Below are 27,530 nucleotides of genomic sequence, written 5' to 3' on the forward strand. Positions count from 1 at the left end.
GCCCGAGTCTGTGCTTTTTAACTTTCAGATTTTCATCTCAATTACATTAATGCTGCCAACCAGCAGGGTGACCGGGTAGTTATTAAGGGCTCAGGAGCAGGAAAAGATGGAAGAAATTCCCTCTCATAACCTGGGCTTTTCCAGGGAAGCACAAACCCCACCTTGTCACTGCTATAGGCAAGGACTCCCACCACACCTTATCGTCGCGCTAGGTAACCATGGATCTAATTGTGGATTCGCGACGTAGGTGACTAGTCATGCACTGTGCTCCTCCACTTCCCCGTGGAGAAGCGCTTCGTGGTATTGTTCATATGATCTCGGAAGGCTGCCGGATATTTGACAGATATACATGAAGACAAGTTCCTCATAGGAAGGAAGCTGTAATCTAAATAGACAACTTGTAAACAGAGGAAGAGGGATAGAACAAACGGCAATGCTAAGCATACGCCTTGCCGGTTACAATATTTTTTTTTTTTTAAGAGTATTGTGTTAAGGCTTCTTATGGTCTGGGGCAGGGTCATAAAAGCCTGGTGTGGCACTTGTTATTACAGTCTCACTTCCAAACAAGAATTTAAGACTGGTTTGCATGAAACAAGATCCAGTCCAGGCACAAGTTTTTTAATCTCATACACAATCGTTCACAGCAACTGATTTGTAAAATTACCAACGTACAGTGTGTCAACTCCAATATGTGGACAGTGGATTTCAGGGAACGACATTAAAAATAAATAAAGTCAATCATTTAAAACGGCAAAACTGCTGAGAAAAGAAAGTTAATTAACCTAAAATGGAAAGCTGTTAGCTTAGGGTAATGTAAGATTCTTCCTCTAGAAGAAGAAAGCTTCTATTCCACGGCATTTAAAGTTAAATCGCACCCAAAATAGGGAGAACAGCACCACCAACAGAAGTCTAGCTTCAGGGTAGCCAGTGACGAGACAATCACAGCATTTACTTAACCGAAATACAAAAGCAGAGTGCATCTATTATTTCTGCCAGCAGAAAGCCTTCACTTTCTGATCTTCAGCCAGCTGCAGAGACAGACTGTCAGCAGTGTGATTCTACCTGCTATTTATTCCGCCAACCTGTGAGAAGGACTGTGAAATTAATCTGCACGCTGGGGTTTTTATCGGAATACTCGTACTTGGCCAAAGGTTCACCCAGACCACTGCTTCTGGAGGCCGTCCCCTTCCGAAAACGGTATCTGCTCCCAGTCAGATTTATGCAATAGAAGGTTATGCAAAGCACTGCCTCCGCCGCTCGGCTCGTTTCCCCATTCCCTCACACACAGCCTCTTCCTGCAGATGCAGTTGAGGATCCAGCAGTGAAACCAGACAGCAACTACAGAGACCCGAAAGCAAAAAATCTGTTCCCCAGACTTCTGCCACTGCACTGTTCCCAGAAGCTGCAAACGTCCAGAGAGAGAACAACCGAATTTTTGGTAACTTTCACCTGCGATGCCAGACCTATCTCCTCTGTTTGAAGAGTTTCTCTAAAACCTGCCTGAAACAGACTAAAGCTTCATCACCAAAATTCAGAACTACTTCTGCTTGGTTAAAAAAAAAATAAAAAAAAAGAAAGTTTTTTTTCTGATTACAACACAGAGCAGTAAAAAAAGAGATGGACTCTTACATAAGGCATACCCTTTCACTATACATTTGTATAAGCCAAGAACAGCAAGCGGCCTATTTATAACATGATTACATTCATCTAGTATAGCTGGAAACCATTACCACAGCATGGTAACTAAAAACAATATTTAACCACTATGCATGAAGACACCAGCTGGGGGGAAAAGAAAAAACACACACACCGAGTACTTTCTTACAGATGTCTAGACAATGAATTTAATAAAATCAGAATGAGCCATGCTAAAGAAATGTTGGCTCTCTGAATTTAATGAACTACGTTACCAGGGACAGCATTGCGTATTCTCCATTTTACTATTACGAATTTATTTTAGGACTAGCAGGTGAATTTTATCAGAGCCAGACAGGTTTCCACAGTTCCGAACTTACCTGACTTCTGTCTTTGTCCACTTTCTTAAAACACTTATTCAAGGATAGATTATGTCTCACAGAATTTTTCCATCCAGTGGGCGCGTTTGCAAAATATGGAAAGTGTTCTAAGATCCAGTTGTATATATCCTTTACAGGCAGTCTTTTGGTTGGCGAGTCCTCGATGGCCATAAATATGAGGCAGCTAAAGGAGTAAGGAGGTTTGCAGTTGGGGTTCTGCTTGGCATCGTAGGGCATGTCAGAGTGGGCAGGAGACGGAGGCGTGTCGTCACCGATGTCCTGAACGGGGCTAACGCTTCTTAAGACCGAGTCCCCAAAGCTTTTCAGCAAGTTCTTGCTCTCGTGTAACCAGTTCAAGTTAGTTAGTTCTTCATCTTCCATGGCCCCTTTATCTAATCTGATGGCAGGCAAAGAGAAATCTAGGTCCTCGTCATCGTGAAGTGCCTTTGATAAATCGCTATCTTGGTAACGTTGGCTCAGTCCGCTGGGCACGCTAATTCCTGAGCCCTCTGGCTTCTTACTGGGCGGCATGACTGGACCCATTTAGGCAGAGACTCCTGGGAGAGCGAATCCAACACAAGGGGAAAAAAGAAACAGAGAAAAAAGTTAGCTCATACGAAGATACTGCATAACATGTTGACAGCTTTTCCCCAACCAGTCACTTGGCCTTTTGCGATCTGTATTAAAAATGACAGACTCACATAAACAGGCATCCCCAAACGTTGAGTAAAATAATCTAAAGTCAGGAAAAGGAAAGAAATTTCAGTGAACGGAGTAAGATGATAACCTTGATATGCCTCAGTCCTGCGTGTACTTGACGCCCCACACAGAAAATCCTAAAGGCACATTCCTCTAATGATGAATACGTGTATCAAATCATCGAGTACTCTGAACATATCACTTTAATAGGCATGTAAACTTAAAAAAAAAGAAAAAAAAGAAAAAGAAGGGGGGGGCTTACAGCAGTTGCTTCAGATTAAGTTCAGCTGTTTCACTTTTGAGGACAATACAACAGCATTGTGAGTAAAGGCGCTCTGGCTGAAGGCTCAGGCAGCCGAGCATCCGACCCAACTACAGTCACCATTGCAACAGAACTCCAAAATTACAGCAGAGCTCCCAAAACAGAACGGGCGAGAGCAGGGAAGGAGGCAAGCAACGCACAGTAGTTTTGGGAGCGGGGCCAAGACACGGGGAAACAAGCGCCAGAGGAATAGAGCACTTTAAAAATGTATGTAAACAGAGACAGCTCTAACACAAGCTGAGCTGTCTCTCAAACATGGCAGAAAGTCGGGAGGGAGGCACGCTGCGATCCTCAGCCGCGGCCTGGGAGAGGCAGGACGGGGAGAGGGGAGCGCTCAGCAGGCCCCCGGGGATAGGGGCGAGCCGGGGGGCTCGGGCGGCCCTGGGTGATTCGGATGGCGGGTGAAGGAAGCTGTGGATGGTGGGTGAAGGAAGCTGTGTGAGCACTCAGCAGAAGCAGGCAGGAGTGAAACAGCTCTGCAAAAGCGGAGACAGACTCCCTTGGCTTTCCCATACAGTAAAACTGCCAGCGTTTCGGTCTGGAGAGGCGAGCAGAAGCAAAATAGAATCGGTAAGGGTTAGCAGCGTACTTGAAGAACAGGCAGCCTCCTGCACAAACGCCGAGAGCGAGAGCGGAGGTTCCCTGCGCTGGGGGGCCGCCGGAGACACATTTACACGTCACGCGGGCACTCGGCACCGCAAGCGACGGGCCAGAAGACCAGGGGATGAAGCGCACAGAGGAAAAAAGGCAGGCCAGCCATGCTGGCGGAGAGCAGCCGGGGTTATTTTAGGTGCTGCGGAGGGGCAGCAACGCAAAGGGACGGCTCCGCGCACGCCCGCCAGCTGCGGCCGCTGCTCAGAGTCACGGCGCGCGGGGCCGCCACGCAGGAAGCCCGGCAGCGCTCACGGTCACCGAGGTGCCCGAGCGCCTGCGGGCTCGGGCGAACGGGCGCGCGGAAGGGGAGAAGGCACGGGGCGGGCCGCGGGCAGCACGGGGCCAGGCTCCCCGGGCAGGAGCCGGGCGCGGGGCGCTGCCGCCGGCCCAAGTTCGCCTCCCGCGGCAAGTTGCGTCCCGGAGCCGGGCGGCTGCCGGCGCTCCCTTCATGGCGCTGTTGCCATGGCGACACGCTGCTGCTCCCCGGGCACCGGGCGCTCCGCAGCCCGCCCCGCCGGGCCCTCGCCCCGCGGCGCTGCCGGGGCTCGGCGCGGTGCTGCCGGCCCGGGGGAGGAGGGGGGGGGCGTGGGAGGGGGGCACGGCCACGGGGAGGGGTTCGGCCGCTGCCCGCCGCCAGACAAAGGCGCGGCGGCCACACGGGGCCGGTGACCCGCGGCCGGGCTCCGGGCGCGGAGCGGGCAGGGGGGCGCGGGGCTCCCGCAGCGCGGCCGGGCCGGGCCGGCACAGCCCGGGGGGGGGGGGGGGGCGGCACCGGCCCCCCCGCCCCGCTCCCTCCGTACTCGCCGCGCGGCCGGGGCGGCGGAGGGGGCCGCGCGCCCATTGGCCAGCGGCGCTGCCAATCGGCGCGGTTGCCAGGAGACCGGCGGTGCCCGGGGCGGGCGGGGGCGGCCGGCGGCGCGCACCCCGCCGCTGCCGCCCAGATGTCAGCGGCCGGGCCCGCGGCGCCGCTCCCGGCCGGGCTCCGGCCTCACCCCCCCCCCCCTCCGCCGGCCCCGCACCCCCCGCGGCAACTCCCGGCCAAGTTGCGGCCGGGCACGGCCGGGCCGGACGCCCCCGGTGCCCTCCGTCCCCTCTCAGCCCCGCCGGTGCCGCGCGCGACCCCCGCTGGCGGCGGGGGCTGGGACTCACCTGGCGGGGGGCGGCCTCGGCGCGGCCCCTCGGCGGCTGGCAGCGGCCCCGGCCCCGCGCTGCCCCCCCCCCGCCGCCCGCCGCCCGCCGCCTCAGCCCGAGCCCCGGGGGTGCCGCGGGGGTCCCGGCGCAGGGGGCGCCGCCGGCAGCATCGGGGCCCGGGCCGCGGGGCCGCCCCGCAGCGGGTCCGCCTGGGTGCGAGCCGGAGAGCGAGAAATTGTTTCCACCGCAAACAAAAAAAGGCGACACATGACCAGGGGAGGGAGGGGAGAGAGGGAAAACGTGGGCTGGGCCAGCCCGGGCGGGAGAGCCGCGGAAGGGAGGGAGGGAGGCAGGGAGGGAGGGCCGCCGGCGGGGGGGGGGGGGGGGGGGAGGGCGGCGGCGCTCCTCGGGGCCGGGCTCGGGCACTCGGCACCCCCGGCGGCAGGGGGGCGATCCCCCCGCAGGGCCCGCGGGCCGTGCCGCCTCCCCGCGCCGCCGCGCACCGCAGGGGCCGCCCGCCGCTGTGACACCCGCCGTGGCGCCTCCGCTGCGGGACCGTGCGGGGGAAGCCGCGGCGGCTTCCCAGATAAAACGACCCAACGGTCAGCCCTTAGCCTAAGGAGACGTCCTTTGAAATCAGGCCTGACTTCAGTTAGGAAGAATGGTGCCTTTTCTCCCCCGTTAACATATCTTGACATAGCTGGTGTTGACTTAATTAAAAAAATAAGAAAACCCTCACCATCAGTTGAGTTAGATTAATTGGAGTGAGCTAACTTGATTTAAACACCAGAAAGAAGTTGCCCGGTCTAGGCAGCTCCGGTTAAATGGGATCCCCTCCTATGTGCAAAGTGTTTGATCTTGGGTAGCTTCTGTGATCCACAGCAGAGAATGAAGGTATAGCTGTCTGCCTTCGAAACGAGTACAAGAAATTGTTCTGTGGCTCAGTCCAGGACTTTCTACTCTGAGGAAGCAAGGCTTGCACCTTTAGCGTACTTCCAAAATTAGTTTGCCTTCAGTATAGAAAAGGTCTGCTGCAAGAATCTATAAGCAACATAATACGTGTTAGAAATACAGGAATGTTGGTAGAGCCCTGGACACAAATTATCCCTAAGCCAAGAAGGAAAGTATTTTAGCAATTTTATTTAGAAAAGTTAGGACAGCTGTCTCAAGACCTTGCAGGAATTCTCTCCTGGCCCACACAGTCAATATTATCCTGCTTAAGCAGGATCACCACTGTATTGTACCACGTTTCTGTGCCTGTATTTAGCCATTTTCTGAGGCATCGGTTACCTTTTTTAATCTCTACAACATCTGCCAAATTCTCATTTTTAGGCAGGAGAGTAGCGACGACTTAGTTCTCAAAGTGCAGGGCTGAGAAGTGTTTCGCTTATTCTCTCAAACAAGAAATTCCTGTCATAACTCGCTAAGACCTCCTTTTGCCGATAGCTTTCCCTCCCCTACCCAGTGAACTGCTATTTCACATTCTTGCATTTTTCAAACAGACACGCCAGCAGGATTTCAGGGCGAAGACAGTACCTGTCAGGCAGCAGGACTGCGCTGTTGCCGCTGGTAGCCGTGCCCTGTGACCGTGCTGCTTCCAGCGCTAAACCAGTCAGCAGACCATTAGTTTACACAGTTCTTATCTCATGGCCATTTTGTTCCAGACCCAAACTAAATTAGCAAGTCATAACTCCACCCACCTAAGTTTACTCCAAATGCTTCAGACGTTTCTCTTTGTGAATCAACACGTCTCTTTGCCAGACATCGAGGAGATTTATCACATTTATCTTCACTTGTAAAAGTCAAGTGTCTTCGGATTTGGAGAATCCAGCTAATGAGAAGTATTCCTGAAGTGAGAAGGGGGAAGCCTGGCGAGACACAGGGTGGTATATAGACAATATTGCACCTTGAGTAGTGCCTTACTCCGTGTGTATCCTATTCAGGTACACAGCACAGGTCGGCTCAGAATTAGGGGAAAGATTCCCCGTTAGTACTGGGAGAACAAGGTCGGTTTTACCCCCTCCCCATGGCAGGGAGGAACTTCCCCAGCGCACACAGTAGGGATTACAGCGAAGCGCCGACGTGAGGCATTTGACGAGCACACAGAAAAGCCAGCGCAGGGGTCCGCTGCTGGGGACCGAGAGGCCTCAGGGAGCAGGGGGACGGATCCTGCAGCCCCGGCCGGAGGGCTGGCACGGGGCTACGGGCTGAGGCACCCTGCGGGAGGCAGCGGCGTGGGTGCCTCCTGCTGCCTCCCCCTCACCCTGAGCTCAGCAGCAAGGAGCCGCTGGCTGGCTCCTCCAGTGAGACAACTCTGATACCTTGCCTCTTGGGATGAGGGCGTCCCCCAGCTTCTCCTGACTCGTTAATGAGATGGTTAACTAACTTAAGAGGGCCTGCCGCTCTCTCCAAGCCATACGGTTGGCTTAGAAACTAGCAGCATCAGCACATCCAATACACGGCCATCGAGTAACTCACCAGTCTTAGGCAAGCCACCGAATTTACTTGGGTGTTGATGCCTCCATTTGTGAGCCAGGAATAACACGAACTCGTTTTGCAAAAGATTGGCAACACTGAAAGATGAAAACTATTTGTACATCAAGACCAAAGCATATGCAGCACTAAAGGCTGACGAGAAGTACCAACAGTGCAGAGCTGCACTTTAGCCCTGTGGGCTAATAGACAACAGCCTAATCTTTCCACTCAGATTTCAGAATACCAACCGCAGATGTTTCAGTATCTTATTTAATGAGGATTTCCACCCATCTCCCTGCACTCCTTCATCTCTTATCCTCCTCTAGATTGGAATCCCTGATAACCCCCTACAAGCAAACGTTGCAAAATGAGCACAGCAAGGGTCACAGGCTCTTTACCAACCCTCCGAAGCTCAGCTACCCGCCTCGATTCTCCATCTCAGCTGCGAACACCTTCCTTTGCTACTATTCCAACCATGCCCCATGACCTCGCTAAATATTTCCATCTGCTGCCATCTGACCCCACCAATCTCACCATTCAATAGACCTGCACTTCTTACACTCATCCTTAAGCCCCCGTTCCTGACCTGATCTCCAACTGCAACGTCCTCACTGACTGGGATCCCTGTCAGTGTTTCTTCTCCCTACATCACAGTCAAGTTTCTTACCTGAAGTCTGCTGCAAGTTTGCTAATTGTTCATTTGGATTTGTAATTGGATGTAGAGCTGTGCCCAAAAACCACCCAATCCTGAAAGGCCCCTGATGCGCATGTACCTAGCAAAGACAAGCGGACAGGGCTGCTGCCCTGTATTCCCTGTGACCGCTGCGATCAGCCTCTTGTACTGGGACCTCTCAGAGTCATAACATCATCCGCTGACCATCTCATTTGTTCCCATTCTTCCTCCATGCTGGCTTCCCCTATCAGTCTTGCCACTTCCAAGTCTCTGTTATCTCTGAGGCAATGGATTTAATCTTGCACGGAGCTGCTGAACGCCTTCAGGCACCATTAAAAACTAAATCATGAATACAATATGTGTTTGCTTGTTTCCTCTTTCACAATTCCCATTACCAGCGCCCTTCTCCAGTTACCGTTCTGCAGCCTTGGACCCTTCCTTCACACCACCAGCACTGCCCAGCATTGCCGTTTGTTGTTCGCCGCCCGCCATTCAAATACATGTTAATGCCTCCGTCTGCCCCAGCTGTAACTGGGTCCCCTCGTTCCAGGAGCAGACACTCGAAACTCTCACCGATGGCATACCAATGAGTAGTCTCATACAGAGATCCTGATCCCGCAGTATCAACACTTTGTTATTTTTGACCGCGGCAGACCAACCTGGTTTTGTTGTTTGCACCATGCCCACTTCTGGGGCAGAGAAACAGCTGTCTCCGAATTCCCACATGAAGTCACTGCCCCCCGCAGAGGTAGGAGAGCTAACTGCCTGCCTGCTCCAGTGCAGCTGCACCCTGCCTCCGTGCCCCGTGTCCCCTGGCTTCTCCCACTTCAAGCACTAGCTAAGGATGCAAGCTGCACACACAATGGAGACCAAGCTTACTCCAGCTTCCTGAGAGGAGATCTATCTTTTGCTTATTCACTTGAGACATGCGGAATCAGATTTAGAAGGCATTTCCCAACCTTTCATTTAATTATCCCTCTAGTTCTCATTTGCCCCAGCTGGAGAAATCCAACAGAAACAGAAGTGAATCGGTGAGAAAAGGCGCGCCGAAATGGAGCTTCGTCAGAAGTGAGAGGAAACAAAAATATCTACAGCATTTCTGCTTCACAGTCTGAAATACACTGACTTTATTATAAAATGCACGGCTTTTATGAAATAGTTCCTTTATAAAATAATGTATGCACATTTACGACGTTATTGTAGTAACACTTGCAGCTTCTGAGAAAATGAGTATGCTTAGCACTAAAATTATATACAGCTGACAAGCTACCAGCAAGTGTGTTTCTGTACATGAGTGCAGTGGGAGGAGAATATCATGCATGCTAGTTTGTCCTACACACATTTATTAAAACAGGTCCATATGAGAGATGCTTTACCAGTGTAATTACACCAACACACAAGGATCCCAAGCGTAAACCTAGCTTTTACTGGTAAAGGCAAGCTCCTGCCAGTGCGGCTTATTTTAGTAGCCCAGCCAGTGGGAACCAAAATGTTGCTGGGATAAACATAACTAACTGGAGTCGTCAGCTGCAATGGCTATAGCGCTCTGAAATCACATCTAACATAGCTGGTAAATTAACTGCAATATAAGACAGTACTTCTACTATTGTTGTGGTGTTTGCAGAGGCTGAAAAAAAAAAAACTAAAATAAAGAGCTGTTTTCTGGGATTCATTGCACAGACTCTGCTATCTGCTGCACAGGTGTAATGCAGCAAAATTTGGCCTGGAGTTATCTCAACATCAGTATTTACCACGTGGCAGCTGAAGTCAAACATACAAGTAATCAGCAAAAACAGAAATCAACTGAATTTTTATTCTTAAAAGCAAGGTGGAAGAAAAGCAGCAGCCAACATTGCATAGAAATAAAGATCACAATCTGGGGGGGAAACTATAACGGAGGACTAAGTTCTTTTATAAAGTTTCTAAATTGTATTGCCAACAAAATTTCTGAAACTGAGACAGAATTATTTCTGGACATCTTGAGTCCTGCCTCAGTTTTTTCTGAATACAAGCTGTTAATTTCATCAAAGACTTCAGGATTTTGTCCTTTATTTGTGTACCTATACATGCAAAATTAAGTTCCATCAAGACTTCACTGATCGTGAAGTTTGTGTTCACAACTCACAAATTGAGGACCTCATGAACTGACATTAAACTCAGTTTGCTATCACTGGTGTTGTAAGCTAGGAGGTGATTACTCTCCTCTGACCACTTGCTTGCACTGGGTGGATTTCCTAGCCATGATTGCATTGATTCCCAGCTTGATTTCCAGCTCATTGTACAACAGGATATTCCAGAGTGCTTTCCTCTGCTCACCACTCAGCACTACTCTTCCTGCACATTTCTTGAACACCGTTCCCAGAGGAAATCCTGTGAGATGCAGGTCCAGATTCCCAGACTGCATCAACACGGAGATAGCCTCTATTAGGTGATGCAGTGCTGAAGTACAAGCAAGGATGACCTACAGTTGTGCCTGCCAAGCGCTGCTGTGAGGACGCAGGTTGGGTAAACAAGCAACGTGACATAAAATTATCAAGCAGACCTCTATCCTTGATGTGTTTTCAACGCTACATAGCAGTGCACCAAACACATCAGGGAGCAGAACAGAAAGCAATGAAAGATTGCAGTGGAAGGAATGAAAAAAGAAACAAATGATCAAACAAACAAAAAGAAACAAAAAATTAACAAGCAAACAGATAAAACAAACAAACAAAAAAACTAAAAACAACCTAAATCACCCACATCTCACGAGAAATTTCTGTTTCCAGCAATGGCAAGAGAACCACTCCCTGGCCGCAGCACTGATGTTCGGTTAGGTGGGCTTCCCTGCAAGCAGCTTTTGGCTGCTCCCCAGTGACAAGGGATCATTATGGTGTGGGCTGACGTAGCACTGGGTCCTTAACATACTGGGTCCCTCAGCACTGCTCCGGTCTTTTTGGCAACAAGTTATGTCAGCTAGCAGAGGGAGTGAGCCACTAGAAACGGCACGTCTGACGCCTCGCAGATTTTTGCAGACAAATTTCTCATTCCACAGGTTTTGCACAACCATGAGGATAAAATGGGCCTGGATAGCCAAAGCAGTAGCAAATAATGCTGGGGATTTTGTTTCTTTAAATCCCTGGCCCTGTAAAGGGGGATAGTTATGGTTACTTCTAAGGTTCAGGCAGTCCCAGCGCAGTGCAGCACTTCCACAAGCATTTCGAGGACCAGAGACAAAGAATGCAATGGCCATAACAAGTTTTGAAGCATGTTAGAGGAGAAAAGTCATTTTTATTGTTTGTATGCATGTGTAGGGTTTCATTTATTCCTCTTATCATCGGTCCAATAATTTCAGTGCTTTTTTCCATAAAGGAAAAAAGAAATACAACAGGAAAACAGAACAGTGTCAAACCAAATGTAACGTATAACCCCCAAAAGCAGAGGCTGTCACCGAAGAAGGCCCTGAAGGCTACAGGGCCAGCACTGGGCAGCAGAAGGGGGGTTTCGGCAGAGCACAAAAGCCAGCCCGGCCGTGACAGGAGACGGGCCGTCCTGCGACCGCGCGGCCAACCGCCAAGCTGCCATCTCGCTGTGCCGCTGAACAGAAGGCCTGTGTAATGACAACCGCAAAACTCATTTAAGCTCTGAAAAGGTGACTAATGAGCTCATTCATGCTGCCTATAAATTATTCACTACAACACTGACCCCACTTAAGACAAACAGCAAAGTAAACTTTAAACACCGGGATGCGGAGCCTGCTGTGCCGCCGGCTTCGGCCTGTACAGCCTCACGCCGCCGAGCGGGCACCTCACTATGGCGCCCGGGCCTCTCCTCTCACTGCCCTCACAAGAGCGGCCGCAGCTGCAGCAGATACGTGTTTATTTCTCTGCTGCCCGATCTTTTTCGTTAGTAGTTACAGGTGATCACGAAGCGCTACAAATAGCTTTAAATTATAATCTTCAGAAACTAAAGTCTGACCTCAAAAGGAAGGCCAGGTCTAACAAAATAAGAGCACAACAGCAAGCCATCTCCAGAGCCTGTTGATACTCCTACGAACATTCAGGATTCATGCCAAAATAAAACTTGAAAAACACTTTCTTTTTTTTTTTTCTTTGTTTTTAGGTGCTGGACGTGCCTCTGATATGTTTAGAAACATTGCATTTCTAAGAATACTTCTGTTATCCTGTTTAGCATGAAATAGGAGACAGGCCACGGTTCAACGTCCCCGGTGCGAGCGGTGTGTTTGCTGCTGCTCACAGCGCTGCAACAGGCACTGGCTCTCTTCACGTGGTGCTCTTCTCTGCGAGATAAATTGCTCACAGTATCTACGAGTACCAGCTTAGTATCTTGCAACGTGCTGAACCAGCAACTACAAAGTGACATTAAAGACACTGTCTTTATATACGACACGTGTCTCATCTTCAGTGGAAAAAAACGTTACTCGCACCTCTGGTTACACAACCCAATTCCAAAGGTCAAAAAGAACTAGATAAAAGTGAAAGCCAGGAGTTACATAGCTGTGTAAGGTATATGGCACGGTAATCTGTAAAGTGTGGGAGACACAAAGCAACTTCATAGCAATACTAAATGTGAAAATAAGGGGGCTGGCAAGGAAAGTTCACAAATGAAATAACCATTGCAATTTTAATGATCACTCTTTCAAACTGGAAATGTTACAACTCAGCAGAGTAAGAACTTGTGTACTGCTTAAAGCAAAGGGCTTTACTACCTACCGACAACTGCATGGTTATTCTTCATTTATTTACATCCACAATTCTGAATTTACAAGAGACATGCTGAATCCCCGCTGCCCTGCTAGTACCGCTCTTTAAAATGACTAAAAGAAAACAACCCAACAACCTAAATCCCCTAACAAACACTAAGAGAGCACTGGAGCAGCCTACACCACATAGCATGCAAGTCTCAACTTATCAGCAGCTCTCCACCTGACAAGATTCCTGAGCCTCTCATAGCTGAAGGGTGTTGGCAAAGGGCTGCTTTGAAACCGTGTCACATGCCGGACCCCACCAACCTGTCTGGCAAGTGGAGTTCACCTCCCAGTTCAGTGGTGGGAAATGGAGGCACTTCCTGCACCCGCCTCCCTGCTCCTCATTTCCCTAACAACACCCAGCGGTGATGTCAGTTTTGCCCCAAGACATGATCCGGTCCAAATAAAAACAACCCACAGCTGGCTGCAAAATCAGAGGAATACCGAATCCGGGGGAGGAAGAGCAAACAAACTGACAGTACAACTTTTAACTTCATGGAACAAAGCCAACACTTAGCTATGACTGGAAATTAATCTCTTGACTGGTTGATGCCACTCATCTGGTTGAGGGTGCCTCTTCAGTGGTCAACGCCACTCATCTGATCGAGGGTGCTGTGGATGGCTTTGGCCTGAGAAGTCACCTGCAGGTCTTGTGACGTTCCTCTTAGCAAATTCAGATGAGACTGCCATGCCCTGGGTACATCAGACAGTCAGCACCAACCAGCTGGGTAATCCACACCACCACCGGGTGCCAGCTGGTGTCGCTGAGGTGAAGGTGCCTGGATCACACTGAGGACAAGCCCAGCCCAACCCAACAACATGTGCAGCTGTTATCTCTACTGGGAAACTGCTCCTGCAGCTCCTCAGCTCTCCAAAGCACATAATCTCATGGCTCTCAAGACCCTAGTATGTGCTTATCTGTCAGGAAGGTTGGGTTCCTCTGTGCTTTGGTTGTATTGTTAAAACAAAGTATATACCCTTATCAGAAATCAGTAAGTTCAGACGCTCATAAAGCAAAAAACTCATGTATTAAACTCAAAGGAAAAGCTATGTCCCTTTTGAATTGCATAACGCTCACCTCCTTGTATATGAAATTGGCCTTTACTCATCCATTACCACATGCCAGTTCCAACCCAAAGGTAGTTAGCATTTATACATTCCCCAAGCTACAGGATAATTAGTGGGAGAGCACAACTTCGCACAGTGAGAAAGTCCTTAAGTGTTGTCCAGATGAGGCTGGAGATTACATGTATTATCCTGACTCTCACTCATTTCTGGTTATTGTCACAACTATAGTGACAATAGTGGAAAATGCAAAACAAATGCTCTGGAACAAGCACTGACATCAGTGACATGCTGCTTGCTCTTCTGCCACCACACCGGGACTCGCACGCTCCCTGTACAAAGCCACGACTGACTGGGGACTCTCACAGACAACCATCAGATTTAGGGAGCCACACACAACCCTCAACCTGCAATTGGGGCTTAAAGATACTCTGGTTGCAGTCTTCCCACAAATCCAACGTGGGGAAGGGTCCCTGGTACACAATGTGCTCTGGGAAGGTAATTCTGGCCCATGGCCCCTAGCTACGGACCAAGAGCCTGTGGTGTAAGGTACTGCGCAAGCAAAGGGAGAACATCTGTCCCTGCATCAAAACACTTCATCGGCCAAGTTCAGCAGACAACAGGGAAACAAGGGGACAGTAAGGGAAATTTGGTCATTTTGGTGCACACCACTGGATTTGGAGGACTGTGTCCAGGAATTTGTTGATGGCTTTCCTAACATGAAGTAAAGTCTGATTTGGCATCTATGAATCCCTCCAGACTTGCAGAACTGCCCCTGTGAGCGCTCCGATAGCTGTCAAGCAGCTGATCACTGAGTGAGCGAGCACGTGTGCAGGGCAGTGCATGTGTGCATCCAGGCCATGGCAAGTATCTGGTCAAGTCTCCTCAAGACTGGGGTTTTGGTTGTCGAGTACCCAAAGGGAGCCCTTACTGAAGCTAACAGGTTCCACTTAAGCAGGGTTTCTTCTTTGGCAGGTCAGACAGAGTAAGATCTTGAAGGTGTCCAGGTGAAAATGTATGCCTGGATTGCCTTATTGAGCAGCAAGTGCAATACCGGTGCCTGCAGAGCCCTCGGGGAGGAGTGCTGAAGCCCCTTTCAGGTACCCAGTGCACTGTGGCTCCTGTGCTCTGCTTCACTGCATCCTTAGATTTATGCTAGCACTAACTAAATTGGCATCCAACCCTCTACCTTTATTTCTCCCTTTCCGTCCCTGTCACATAACTCCACTGAGCCTTTACCGCCAGAGCTGAGAAGCTGGTCAGCCCAAAGCTCCTCTCGCCCACATCCTGGTTCCTGTCACATCCTGAGGAAGAGCAGGGCAAACGTACAGCGACACGCTGCAGTGTACTACCATACTTCCAGGAACCTGTTGCTTAGGAGCTTCTTCAACTAAAGATGTTATCAGATGCTGTGTTATGCTCTAAACCCAAAGATTTTTATTTTTTTTAATCAATTTGTCTAAAACAGGTTCATGTGAGCTTCAGCATCAACAAAATCTTGTAGCAAGGAGTTCTGTTTTAATTACTGACTGTGGAAAAAGTTCTTCCTCTGCTTTAAACCTGCCACCTGAGAGTTTTAGTTGGAGCCCCCAGTTCCTTGTAGTAAGTGAACAGTAAGGAATTATCGCGCACCTAGAACACATGGCTCGTGTCTGTGGAGACTCCCCTTGATTTTATAGATGCTTCTTACTGCTCAGACTGCTACTAGTACACTTACTCCTACATTTTTCAAAGTAACTGAAGTTATACATAAACGATAAAACACAACATATAAACATACCCATCAATGACCATCTAAACATACCGCCATAATTATCAATATTGTGTCTACCCAGATGTGAGAAAAGGGTGCTCTGTTTCTACAAACCAGCCCTAACAACGTGCTTTCCCTTGTAGTCACATCTTGCTTCCGAGTCTCACTTGAAGCACTTGGAGCTTTTCCAAGCACTTAATACGTCCATACAAAATGTGGAAGCAGATCGTTCCAGCTGACAGTATCTTTATCCACGGAGAGAACAGCAGCTGGGAGCCTCATCCAGGCTCAGGCTGTACCGGATCAGGCCCCATGCAGGTGCAGTCCTTTAAAAAAGCTGCAGCTTCAGAGTTACCGAGTTCCTCAGTGGGGTGCTCCAGTGCAGGTCGCAGCCTCCTGGCTTACACCTGGTGTCTGCAGGTGGTCTGGGGGATACGGAAGGGTCATGGAGCCTGTAGGGAGGGCTACGGGGAAGGGACAGAGACGTGGTTTCACAGAGTGGCATGAGTCAGGTCAAGTCTGGGGTGGTGAAAGCAGGAAGGGATGTCCTTGGGACATCTTATACTCATGTTTCAGCTCTGGCTCCACGTGAAAAGGACAACCCCCCTTCAACAACCTTACACATGATGACTTGGATTTGGATCGATATATCAATAATAAGTGATAAATAAGGGTAAACATGCATCCAGAAATTCCTTCATTTCCACTCAGAGTGTCCCAAGTTCTTCACCTGCACGTCCAGCTCCTCTGGAGCACTTCCTAACAGCCACAGCCGGTGTGGGCCAGGAGAGCTCTCCATTTTGAGGCAAAAACCAGCGGTGTTTTGTGGATCAGCTGGCAGGATGTTTCTGAAAGCAGCTCAGTTCAGTCAACAATCTCCCCCTGAAGTCCAAGTACATCACCTCAAAAATATGTCTCAGCTCTTCTGGCGCAGGGCCTGGGAACCCAAATTTGTTTCTGATCCAGGTTGTCCAGCTGGCAGCGTAACAAATTGCTGTCCTGCCATCAGGATGGATAAATTCATGTTTCACTCATTATGTTATTCCAAAATAGAGCAGGAGCTTTATTTAAAACAAGAAAGCAATACACTGTGCTCCAGGAAATTAACAGGGCAAAAAAAAGCTCTTTTGCTTTATAAACCACATGGAGAAGAGCTTGAGTTAGAACAATGTAAGTTAATATCCCAAGAAGTTTGATGAAAAAAAAACACACACTGATTGCAAATTCTGTTGCTCCCAGTGTTGTGGCTAAGCCTAACGTTACATCCGTGTCAGGCAGCCCGGCTTTCCCTGCAGATCACTAATACTTCGCGCTGTAGTCTCCAGATCGGCTTCAGGCAAAATGGTGTAGATCCATATCAGCCGCGAGATGGGGTAACCTGTGGACACCTTCCTGCATGTGCACAGGATCGGCGAAGCACGCTGCAGTTCGCTACTCCTCTGTTGTTCGGATCCCACCTTCCTCGGGTGTGAGGCGCCGTGCTGTTCTCCAGCCTGGGGGGCAGCCCCACAGCCGCTCGCACAGCAACAGGTAGCCCTGAGGAACTGCACTGTGGGCACAAACCCTGCTCACCCAACAGGCTGCAAGGCCTCTGCTGGACTTCTGTCAGTGGCTTGTCGCAGCGATGGAAGCAGTCCCCTTAAAACCAAGCTGTTACTTAACCGATACACAAACGGGCACCGTGGCTACGGCCGGCCTGTTCACAAGCTCCCAAGGAGACCCTGGTCACCCCAAGCACTTCTGTTGGACTCTCCCCTGCCACGATGGGCAAGGACTTCCTACATAAGCCGCTCACGCTGACTTGCTGACCTTTCGTGTACAGGAGCCGTCTGTCCTCAACCGTTTTCATGGAAAAGTGATTTACCCTGAGCTTTTATTACTGACTTGGTTATTTTTCCTATTAACCTAAATCAATATACTCATCCAGTAAACATCCCAAAACTCAAGTCAATATAGGGAATTCATAAGGTATTACAGATTTATAGATATTTACAGCTTTGATTAGAGATCCTTAGATGGATGGTGCAATGGAGGCGCAGCCAACAGATTAGATTTCAAGTACTGATGGTAACTTGTAAGAAAAGCACTGGAAAGATTTAAGAGCCCAGGCCTCAGTGACTTTTAATTGACTTTCAGTGAAGTTAGTATTGACAAAGCCTCCAGGTACTTTCAGAAGCGTCATCTCAAAGACGACACTGCGTGCCTGTGAGCAGGGAGGGCAGCTACAGCAGGGGATTCGTCTCACCAGGGTCCTGACTGAAGGTTACCCCTGCTCCATTGCATCTTCTCCCCGGTTAGCTTCTTTCAGCGCCCTCACAGAGCTGTTTGGGAGCCCAGCGTCAGCAGCACGTTAGCAGCAGAGGGAAGGGACAGGTCTGTTTTCCCCCAGCACACTCCCCCAGCCCTCGCCGTCACCATTTCACTTCCAGAGGAATGAAAGCCACCGAAATGCCCAGGACATTGCAGCGGTGGTACAGAACAGCCAGGGGCACGGCACTCTCTAGAAAAGCAAAGTAGCATATCCCTGTTAGACAGTTCTCAAAGTGGATCAGAAATCCTACATATGGAGAGATTTCTGTATTTAGCTCCAATTAACTTGACTTCAGTGCAGATATGCCGGAGCCAAAAATAGATCCTCGACTGTTTGACTCCCATTTTCTGTTCTAGCCACTACACGGTGCTTTGACAATGACTGGTACTTTACATAAATGTTGGTTTCTCTTGGTATTACATGTTTTCTGTTGCCCTTTCAAATGCACTCCACTTCAAGTGGGCTGTCACATACACGTATTCCCTGAATCAAAGAGTTCGGTTTGACGCTCTGCAGAACTATTCACTACAGCCCTTGTGATATACCAGCTAATTGCTAGGAATTACATATATATCTTTTATCAGAATACATCTACGGGAGTTCACTCCCCTGCTGATTGCTGCCAGCTGAGCGTAGCACCAGGTATAGACACAGCAAATCCAGAAACAATTGCATCAGAGCATAGAAATAGGAACAGGAATTCAGCGAGAGGTAAGTCCAGGGCAAACGTCCACACCAAACATCCCAGTATTGCTACCACCAGGTCTCGCCATTAAGTGTGTCAATTTAAAGGTTTTGGAAGAAAAAATAAAAAAAGAATGACCTTATGTGGATTCCAGCCTGAGGGCCCGGCAAGGTCTTTCCGAATTGGCACCAAATCCTACACTCGTTATTCTTGGAAAGGTTTTATTTACATTATTGCAGTTCTGGGTAAGGATTGCAAGATACAGCTCTGAGATCAGACCTCTAATCCTGCCTCTCTGTTTACTGCATTGATTGTGCTCTCGTAGACTCTGATCTCACCACTCCTGCGCAGTGCGGGCTCCCCTCCGTCAGCGGGCAAAAGAAGAATTACGGGACGGGGAATTAAATTGGGATTCAACTGAAAAGCTGAGGCAGAGCAGAGAATGATGAAAACGCATCATCTGCCACGAGCAGTCTTTGCCACGGTTAAATTTAGAATGTAGGCTCCTCAAGCAGAGAGATGATCCTCGCTCCCTGTGGGGCACCAGCCACACAGTGCTACATAAATATTAAAATAATAATTGATGATTAATTAATAATGGCTTCCTTGTCCTCATGACCACCTCACAGCTTCCATAAGAAATATTCATTTCCTTTCTTCTAGATGCAGACACAAACAATCATTCAGAAACTTATCTCCCCAGAGAAAATTCCCTTTCACTAAAATATTATTTTCTGCTGCTTCGGACATGACATTCTGCACCACTCACAAGCGCTCTGCCTAAGAAATAAACACTAATTAAAAAAGCCTCACAAGCCACAATAACCAGAATAAACATCACAAAGGCAAAGTTGAGCTACAGGAAAAGAAAAAAAAAAAAAGTGAATCTATTCATTCTCTCTCGCTCTACAACCACATCCTCTACAAAGACAGAAGTCTGTCGGTAAAAGCATTTCAGATGCTGTAAGAAGTATCTAGGGATACCTGTAGTCCTTTGGTGACTGTAGAGATGGACATCCGACTCTGATCTTACAGCTTCCGTGTACCAGTGGATTGTTCTTGCTTTTGATCTGCACTAAATCGAGTTTCTGTAGAAATTCAGCAGCCACCCATTCCTTTTGCTCAGCCTTTTGCACTGCCCATCTCTTCCTATGCCGAGGCATCTACCGGCTTCTCTTCTGCCACCAGCAAGCCATCTACTGAGCCATCACACAGCCTTCTGGCAAACCTTCTAGCTACCAAGCCCTCTTGTAACCCACCCACTTAAAAAATAAAAAATAAAAGCAAAATACAAAAGAAACCTTTGTTCCCCATCTCCCAGCATTCACCCCTCGAGCTCCCAAGCTGGTTTCTGCCGCCTGATTTCACTTCCCTCCAACTTAGCCTGCTTCCTAGATGTCACATCCTACCAAAACCTTGCCTTGCCTCCTCTTCTCAAAGCTTCCTCTTCCTCCTCATACTTTTTTTCTGACTTTTCTTTCTGGTTCTCTCCCCCAAAACAACCAGCCTTAGACTTTCCCAGCTGCTAAGCTCTGCAGGTGCCAGCCACCTAGAAATCACAGACCTTTCTAAGGATTAAAATCCAATTTAGCTTTCAAGATAATTATTAAGATAGTTATGCTTTTTAAATAAAATTCTGTTTCCTTGTGGAAAAAATTAACATCATGCAGGACATCAACATTTGTCTAGGAAATTTCTTCGTGGTATTTTTACTGATAATGAATGCCATCTCTTAATAATCCCCCAGCTCCTCTTTAGAGACAATTATTATAAAAACAGATCTTCCTAATGAAGATAGAGTTACCGAGTCCAGAAGTTTTAAATCACTAATCAGGATGGCTGTGAGACTCCATGCAGCAATTAGTTTTAAAACCAGCTCAGAGATGAAGTTGGATCGCTTTATGAAAGGGATGCTACAGCACGGTGACTGTGTGCCTACATCCGTGCAGCAGTCATTTCCTTGGTCCTGATTAAGTCATATGCAGTGCGTGCATTGACATGCGTGTGTCATGTAAGCACAAAAGGACTAACAGCACATTAAAACCTTGTCAGAGAAATTCAAACAACCAGAGGCCCACATGCTCTGGCATACTGCAGGAAACGCCACAAGGAACAAGTGGGGGCATGCACGGGCAGTGAGGTAAATGGGAAAAAAATGTGTTCTGCACCAAAAAAAAACCCTTTGTGGCTGTAAACACGGGAGCTGCTGGCCTTCACCTGGTTGTCCTGCACGTGCAAAACGGCAGCCTGGGTGTGAGGAGCTCCCTCCGTAGCGGTGTCACCCCATGAAATGACTTCTGCACACCTTGTAAGCGCGCAGTGGAAGGTCAGTACCTTCCTCCAGGAATCTCATCGCACCACAACAGACAACGTTCACCACGATGCTAAAAACAGGTTATAAGAATTTGGAAGAGCAATTGTAAACTCCCGATCTGGGCAAATGAGCAAGGGCCTAGCCCTTCACCTGACATCCTGCAGCTCCCACAGCCCTTGGTTCAGGCTGAGGGCTGCTGCCTCGTTACGGGATGGGGCTCTAAACAAACGAGCACCACTGAAGCACGGATAATGCCTCTGAACATAGGCATTGTTCGTGTATTTAACAAGCACAGTTTAGCTTTAATTATTTATGATAACACTTCAGAAGAAACTAGTAAACATAGCGCACTATATTCTACAAAAGCAGTAAAGCCTTTGCTGTGGGAGACTGCTCGGTGGCTTCATAAATGCTTCGTCAAATTAGGAAATGGAGGTTGTAACTGACTAATATCCTCTCATCTCGGCTACCTGAAAAGGATGTTAGGTAGGTGTGAGTGACTCCATGAACTCTTAGGAATCCTTCTCCTCCCTCTTACAGCAGCAAAACCAGGTGTTGCTGCACATCAGTGTACCTACCACACAAGTACCTAAGAGGAACAGAGGCCCTGGTCCATCCGAGCCAGGCGGTGTGGGATCAGACACTGTTCCCCAAAAGCCCTGCAGCACCGTGCAGGAGCAGACCGACAGCCTCCTGAGGTCCTGACAGAGCCAGCAATTCCTTACCATGGCTGGGAGGAGCTCCTGGGGAACACAGAAGAAGGAAAGGGGTCCATAAAAGAAAAAAGAGAGGGAGAGAAGTCATGGGAAGCGGGACAGGAGCACAAACAGGGTGTCGCATGTCTGCCACTGCCCCTCCAGCACTCCGGCTGCGGCAGCTCCAGGCACTTGCTTCTGCTGCTCTCAACTTCAGTTATCCAGCTAAAAAGAAGACCTTCATTAGAAGAGAACACAAGTTAGTTCATACCACAGGAGAGATCTGAGTCATGCCGCTAAGCTAATAATAATCTCAGCATTTCTCTTCAATAAGGCCATCACTCCAGCACACCTCTTGCTATTAATGGTTTCTCTCCATTAACCTATGGCTGCAGGACTTGTGCTCCTTCACTTGGCTACGGGGGGCTGGCAATGCCGACAGCCCTTCTGCAGCTGCAGTCCGGCCAGGAGGCACCGGCAGAGGAGGGCAGAAGGCTAGAGGTGCTGCTGCAATGTGATGCACCTCTCCGGGCTTTCGCCGTCCTCCCAAATGCAGCTCTCTGCAAAGGAAACGGAGCTTTCTTGGCTATCCCCCTCCTGGTTACCAAAGCCCTTTTCCCCAGTACGTGTGGCTCACAGTCGCTGCGTTCACAGATCACTTGAAATTTCAGTGGAAAATGACGACCACTTCAGCAGGAGGGCCGTGCCAATGCTGAGGGCCAATTCCCATTGCACAGCTGCCTGTTATGTCCATCGGATATGCTGCAATCTCTTAGTCCGGGTTAGTGCATCCGAGGGGGTAGAGCAGAATGGCTTGGGGATGGTAATATTCCAAAGCTCTGTTCTTTGCCTTCTTGAGACAACTGCAGTGTGTAAAGAATCTGTGTTGTCTACCGAAATCCAAAAATACCTGCTAATAAAGATCGCCACACCGAGCACTGCCAGGCAGTTTCAGGACACTTGCCCTGTATGTGTGCTAAGCCATCTTGCGCGGATCTTCGGCGAGCAGATGAACAGCCTGTCGGCAAGCGCTGACACCTAACTGCAAACTGCCCTGCCCCACGGACAGACAGGAGGACCGTGTAAACCCCTTACCGACAGCCACGTGCCAGCGCAGTGATGTCTGAGCCTCATGCCAATTCGGGATTGTTATTCACCAGGGAAACCTGAAACTAAGTTTAGCTCTTATCTGGAATCAATTCTTTTGCCCTCACTCTATAAAAGTCAGGCCTCTTCCTTAATGAAAAAGGTGATATTCACTCCGGCTTTGCCTTTTCTGTGTTTCGACTTAAGATATCACTGGCTGTGTTTAATAGTTTCGCTCCTGCAGAGCAACCTTCTGAAAAGGTCAAAACAAAACACTAGGAGCCAAATTCATCGCTGGTACAACTCCATTGACTTCAGCAGCATTACACCTGGGAAAGATTCAGCCATAACTGCTTCCATTAAGGTAAGTGGAAAAGAAGTGTACTTGCTGTCTTAACTTTACTTTTCAATTGATCTGTTCTGTTCTACTCTGTATGTCTCATTGCAATCAATAGGAATATATCTATTAGAGAAAGTTACAGCAGAAAACATCTAAATAGCTTTTAAAAAAACCCTTGGCTTCTCAGTTTATAATGAATGTCAGGGAGATGAGAAGGCAGCAGACATTCAGTGAGCACTGAAGTGCTTTATCTTTTGAAAGCGGACAGCTGTAAGAAGCTACCGTAAATATTTTTCTGTATAAGCTACATCATAGCAGAGATCTTTCTTACAGATCTGGTCTTGATAGGAGACTTGAGCTGCCATTCCCGAACAACAATGGCAAATATAGCTCAGATATTACAGGAACCGACGCTGCAAACACCTAACACGGAGTAGGTTGGGGAAAACAAACTTCTCTGGGATTGCGGTCATGTTCATTGTGTTCTGCTCTGTACCACAGCAGCCATGCCGACAGACCCCTACTTCCAGGCAGAGGCAAGATCATGGCAATCTTACTGGTATTTCAAGTGCTTGTTTTCTTTTCTGACCTTGTAATGCTTCTTGCTTCAGATCTCTGCCTGCCATCAAGGCACCCTGCCACTACACCAGTGTCCATTTCTCTGGCTGAAACACCACCCAAAGCACCACTAACTGAGCAATTTTTAACAAGTGATCTCAGAAAAATACAACAAATCAATCTTCTGGATCAGCTTTAGTCACTGAGGATGTCTGTCATGAAATGAGATGACACTACCAGGCCAGCCAGCTCCCAGAATTAAACTGTAGTCATGTGTCTCTTGTCATTTGAAATTTAAAATTTCATTCAGATCTTTACTCAGCACTACAGAAATAGCTATTAATGCCTGCCATTACTCCAGGTTTTATTTTTTCTTGCATTTCAGTGGCACCGAAAGCTTCAGAAAGGCGCTGCAGATGGTGCCCAGCAGCGTGCAGCACCTCCCAAAGTGGGACGTGGAACGGGCGATGGGGAGCCCAAGAGAGAGAGCAAGCCAAACTAAATTAGTCGCATCCCTCCTGTGCACGTATGCTACTTACTGCTTTTAGATGTGGGATGTGGATACTCAGTTCACTGACAGAAGGGCTCACCTGTTGCTGGAATGCAACCGTGCTCACCTACAGCCACAGCACTCGTTTGAACATGGCTGTAACAAAGCCAGGCACTGCCTGAGGTGCTCTACGTGCCCAGAGGATCAGGCACTACAGTACATCCACATCCTACCTCTTCCACAGCATCGGGGCCGCAGTACCCTCTGTCCCTCTCTGGCAGTCGCCCACTCCCCCCTCGTAGGCTCTGTGATGAAACCCAGCAGGATTACACCAACTCTGACAATTACACGGACCCCTCGCCATTGATCTCACATCAGCGCAGTCAGCTCCAGTGACCAGGTCTCAGGTGCTAATGGCCATCATCGAAAGGTTGCTCTTAATGCACAATCAGTCAGGGGAGAAGCAATCATTTTACAGAATGCTGCTGTATTGATTCCGTTTGCATCGCTGGAATGCCTTACCGTAACGGATGAGGTGCTCACGGCCAGCGTGCTACACGGCTCCCTGTAAAACGCTGTGAAGATGTAAATCATGAGGACAGAGGGATTTGGGGAAGGCCTTTTTCTGCTCTTCGTATTTGCTTGCTCTCCTTTTAAACTGAGGATCATTCACTTTACCTCACGTGCTCTGAGCAGCTACGCAGCTGAGAGTAATTCGATTTTCCCACCACGATCAACAAAGCCTTCTTCCCTTCATCACCCCACTCCTCTCATTGCTTTGTGGCCACTTCAGTGTCAAACCTGGTCGTCCCCGCAATACGCCAACGCTCCTAACGCAATTTGCAGCCTACTCGGAGAGCACCTTCTTGGAAATAATGTTAATCAGGATAATTTCTCCTCTTCCTTTAAAGAGCTCTTGATTGGGTGCTTTCAATCAGCTGTTGGCCAGAGCTACCTCAGGATTTCCGTAGTTCTCATGGTGAAACGGGACAATGCCACTGAGCAGCCAGGGAGCGTGCTTAATGCATCACGCTAATCTCAAGGAGGGCCTATGAAACTCTAATTTGTCAGGTTTCATTACATTCAATAATGACTGTAATTTTCCTGAAGCGTTCTGCTCACTAGAAAATTATGTACCAGAGTTTTGCTCCCCACTTTGTCTAATGCTGCATTCAGAACAACCGAAGGCATCTACTTCTCCCCTGCCACTACTCAGAGGAGGCCCGCGAAAGAGGGGTTAAGAGTTCACTGCCAAATGTATTTATCTCAAAAGCAAGTATAATTCTTTTGCAAACAGCTAAGTGTCAGTGCAAAGCCGAGCTGATTCAGGGTAATAAAAGCACTTCTGTAAAGCTTTTAGGTGACACTATATCCCTCGCAAGCTTTCTCCATCCTCGCTTCTACTTTATCATCCAATGCCATCATTACCTTGACCAATCTGCACATTATTTCCTTTCCAAATGGATCGATTTCAAAACGGCTCATCTGCTAATGCTCAGCACAGGTTTGGGCGATTCTCCTATTGTTTCAATTATTTCTTTGAGGAAAATTCGATCCCGTTAAGCAAACAAAGCTTTTATCTTGGCTAAGGACAGCCAAGCTATGGTCACTGCTGACAGACCAAGAGCTTCTACTGAAAGCCTGCCAGCAGCTGCAGCACCCTCAGGTGGCACATGTGTCCTGGTTCAGTTCACGGCACCTCACAGACAACGTCAGCCATACCCTGCACACTAAATAGGTGAGCTACTAACACAACTGAGTCCTGGACGTTTCTGAAGGAAGATGTGCAACCTCAGTAAACAACACGGTGATCTCCCTGGTTTTGGTCTGCCGTGGCAAAGGGAGGGCTTCCCAAAGACACTAGGGAGCAAAGGGAACAGTGCATGTGGCTTCAACCCAATTTCCAGGGCCTCTTGTTCATGCAGTTAACTCCAACTGATCTGAAAGGCAGAACTGCAGGAATCAACATTTGAACACGAGCCTGCTGTACTTTCTCTGATGCCTTCAGAGGTTTGGTCTGGCAGTCCACAAGTAACGCAGTGTGCAGATCAGAAAGCCCCAGGCAAAAAGAGAGTGGTCACAAAGGAACAAATAGAGCAAAACAGACCATCTTCCAGCTGCAGCTTGCGGAGCAGGCCTGCTGTCCCCTTCCACCTCCTCGCTTTAAGGTAACAGGGCCCATTTAAGCAAGCCAGGACCACAGAGCAGCTCTGTCCACAACAGTTTGAAATCCTCTTTTTAAGGCAGTACACAACGAATGAGCGCAAAGTGATTTGATTATGAATGTCCACCATTCAATTTTCAACACTACCATCATCTCCCAGGATCATTTTGGGTAAAATGTTGCCAGCCACACTACAGAAGGGTGTTTACCAGGGTCTGCCTTTCATACAGCCTAATGTAATGTCATCAGAAAAACATCAGCTTGGCCAGACTCTCACCTGCAGATACATCACATTGGCATTTATATGATTTTTCTAACCTCATTCCAACTTTCATGAAGGGCCCATGAGAACGGTTTGTAAGCATGAGCCCAGAGAGTTACTTTTCATCACTGCCTTTAAAACGCCGCTCTGGTCCCCACAAACCATCCTGTCGCCACCACCGAGCGCCCCAGCAGCAGCTGCAGCTTTCTTACACCGGGAGGTCAGCTCTGGTCCACAGCAAACTGGGAGGAACTCGGCTCTGCAAAGATGCTGCCTCAACCCCGATCAGGCAACAGAGCACTATTTTACTTTAATCCCTCTAGGATCCCAACGGGCACGATTTTGCACACAGATTTTTCTGTTCTCGTACCAATCTTCACAGGGTGCTCACCTGAATTGACTTTCGGAGTGACCGATTTCCCCAGGAGAGTAGTTGCTGGGGACTAGGAAATCTGCCCTGTTCAAAGCAAGCGATTCAAACGTCTCTTAAACTTGTAAATGGCTGGATGCAAACTTTGTGGCTCAGCCCATCACCAGGTATCTACAGACACTTTGGCACGCTAAGGCAAATACAGCAAGTAACCCTATTATTTCTACACGCCATTCTCCGTCCTGATTTGAAAGAGCTTTTCAGTGAAAGATGCTTTGCATTATGCCGAATGCAGAAGCAGCTCCCTGTCCTGCAGCACCTTGTTAAAATGCTTCAAATGGCCCTTAGTCTTCTCTGCTTCGGGCTGATGTGCACACTTATAAGAGCAAGTGGTAGGCTTAAGTCCTCATTGATGCAAAAGTCAATTTCTTGTTCAGTGCTTTCACATGCATGAGCATAGCAAGAACCTGAACATTTCTGAAATATCCCTGTTGATCACATTTGCGACCTGGCCACTTGGGAAATTCAAGCCGCTCTGAATGATGTTCATCAGCATCGGCCAGCTCAGGCCTTGTGCGGGGTGTCATTTTATTGGTAGGACATCAGAACTAGCAGGACGTCTCAAATTGACATATTGGTTTCACTTTGCTAGACATAAGGGATCAAAGTCATCCCTGGCATAACTCCATAACCTTCAACAGACGGGATATATTTGGCCCCA

At 48.7% G+C, this 27,530-nt stretch overlaps 1 protein-coding gene across 15 annotated transcripts in view; it reads right to left on the minus strand.

The window, feature by feature from the left end:
- FOXN3 (forkhead box N3) overlaps window positions 1-27,530 on the minus strand; it is a 200,225-nt gene that overhangs the window by 128,017 nt on the left and 44,678 nt on the right. For 7 of the 15 annotated variants that reach the window (XM_083836514.1, XM_083836516.1, XM_083836515.1 and 4 more), the window contains one exon: window positions 2,016-2,572. In XM_083836514.1, coding sequence (XP_083692640.1) covers window positions 2,016-2,558 — 543 coding nt within the window. In that variant the 5' untranslated portion in view covers window positions 2,559-2,572. Of the gene's footprint in view, window positions 1-2,015; window positions 2,573-2,802; window positions 2,825-3,625; window positions 4,138-4,839; window positions 5,061-27,530 lie in introns of those variants that run through there. The other 8 variants (XM_083836520.1, XM_083836509.1, XM_083836522.1 and 5 more) reach the window with 6 other exon arrangements.

Source organism: Anser anser, assembly GCF_964211835.1.
Source record: "Anser anser genome assembly, chromosome: 5".
Lineage (NCBI taxonomy): Eukaryota > Metazoa > Chordata > Aves > Anseriformes > Anatidae > Anser > Anser anser.